Genomic DNA, 1,445 nt, shown 5'->3' with positions numbered 1-1,445 from the left:
TTATCGTTGACAAAGTTTTTGTACAGCTTGTGTGAGACTTTGTAACACTGGGTTAACGGCTTTGAGAGCACAGTGGTACAGAGCTGTATCTGTGAGCAGTAATCTGCTGATAGTAAGTTCAGTAGAGCTATCTGTTGATGTTGCCTCAAGCCGTTGGTCAGCAGGAGTGCTCTTCTCACCCTTGCCTTGGTGCAGTAAATATTGTGGTGCACTGTTAGAGTCCTGTCTGTACCAGTACAGAGAAATGAAAGTGCTCTCTGACTTATATGAACATATCAAAGTCACATTTTCACTTTCTTCCTTTACAATGTTTGTATCTTCCTCCACAGGCCCAATTGTATCTTCCAACACATCTGTATTATGGAAGAGTTAAAAGGAAAATGTGTAATTATGTTAATAAAATAAATTAGATAATTACATTTTAATTACTTGTAAATAACATTTACATTTAAATAATTATATTTAAAAGATTTAACAGTTTTAGAAAGGAAATTAAAACAGTAACATATACATGTTCAAAGACATGAACATCAACTTTGTGCTAAAAATGAATGACCTGGTGCCACAACGATGCCACAAAGTAGTATGTATCTCCCCATGTGCAGTAGGCTGTATAGCTGAGCCATTTTGCACCACAGCTCTTTGAGGATCCTCTGAGTAATAGTGAGGATTCTCTGTGTAATAGTGGTGTATGCTGTGAACACTTCACCTGAGGAAATATGTCCCTGGGAAACCCACACAGGAAGTGCTTCTGTTACACTATGACTTTGTCATTCTAGACCAACCACAGTAAATGTAAACTGAGCCCCAGTATCCTATTTTTCACTGAACCACTGGAGGTGAATGAGATAATGACACTTCTCCTTGCACTTGCATATAAGACATCATATATAAGATCTTAAGTTCTGAAGACTGGATGGATTTATCAGACTCTCTATATTGTGGCTCTCATAGTTTCATCATTGCATTTTATATTATTCAAGAATTGTGAGGTTGTATTGATCAGATGGTCAATGCTGTAAAGGATGTTTTCTCCTCTGAAAGTGCTAAAGATTTGTGGTTCATACACTGACTAACCCAGCTAAGCTCAGTGATTCCTCTGTCTGATGTTTTTGTATGAGGAGTGAGTGTGTTGTTGTCACAGTGGACATCAGAGCACAGTAGTACAGTGCAGAGTCTGATACTGCAGCAGAGGAGATCAGCAGATCCACACGCTTGATACTCTTTTGAACGTGAGCAGACAGACGAGGATCAGAAGCAGCTGTTTGATTTTATAACTGTTCAAACACTAAAACAATGAACTGAGGCTTTGAATTTGAATATTGGCGATACCACTGCAGATTGTTCATAGACACAGTGTAGCTGTGGTTACAGGAGAGTGTAACTGTTTGGTCCTCTTTAAAACTGACTGCAGAAGATAAAGAGGTGATGCTGTCCTGTGTGCT

At 38.8% G+C, this 1,445-nt stretch overlaps 1 gene segment (V, D, J or C); it reads right to left on the bottom strand.

Annotated features, from left to right (window-relative positions):
• LOC118242992 lies at positions 1 to 641 on the bottom strand. The segment is given in 2 exon segments: positions 1 to 353; positions 557 to 641. Coding segments are annotated over 2 exon segments (423 nt in total).
• Positions 642 to 1,445: the final 804 nt, after the last annotated feature.

The sequence above is a fragment of the Electrophorus electricus genome, chromosome 18, assembly GCF_013358815.1.
Source record: "Electrophorus electricus isolate fEleEle1 chromosome 18, fEleEle1.pri, whole genome shotgun sequence".
Classification (NCBI taxonomy): Eukaryota; Metazoa; Chordata; class Actinopteri; order Gymnotiformes; family Gymnotidae; genus Electrophorus; species Electrophorus electricus.
The sequence above is the reverse complement of the archived record's forward strand: the minus strand, read 5'-3'. Positions and strand labels throughout refer to the sequence as shown.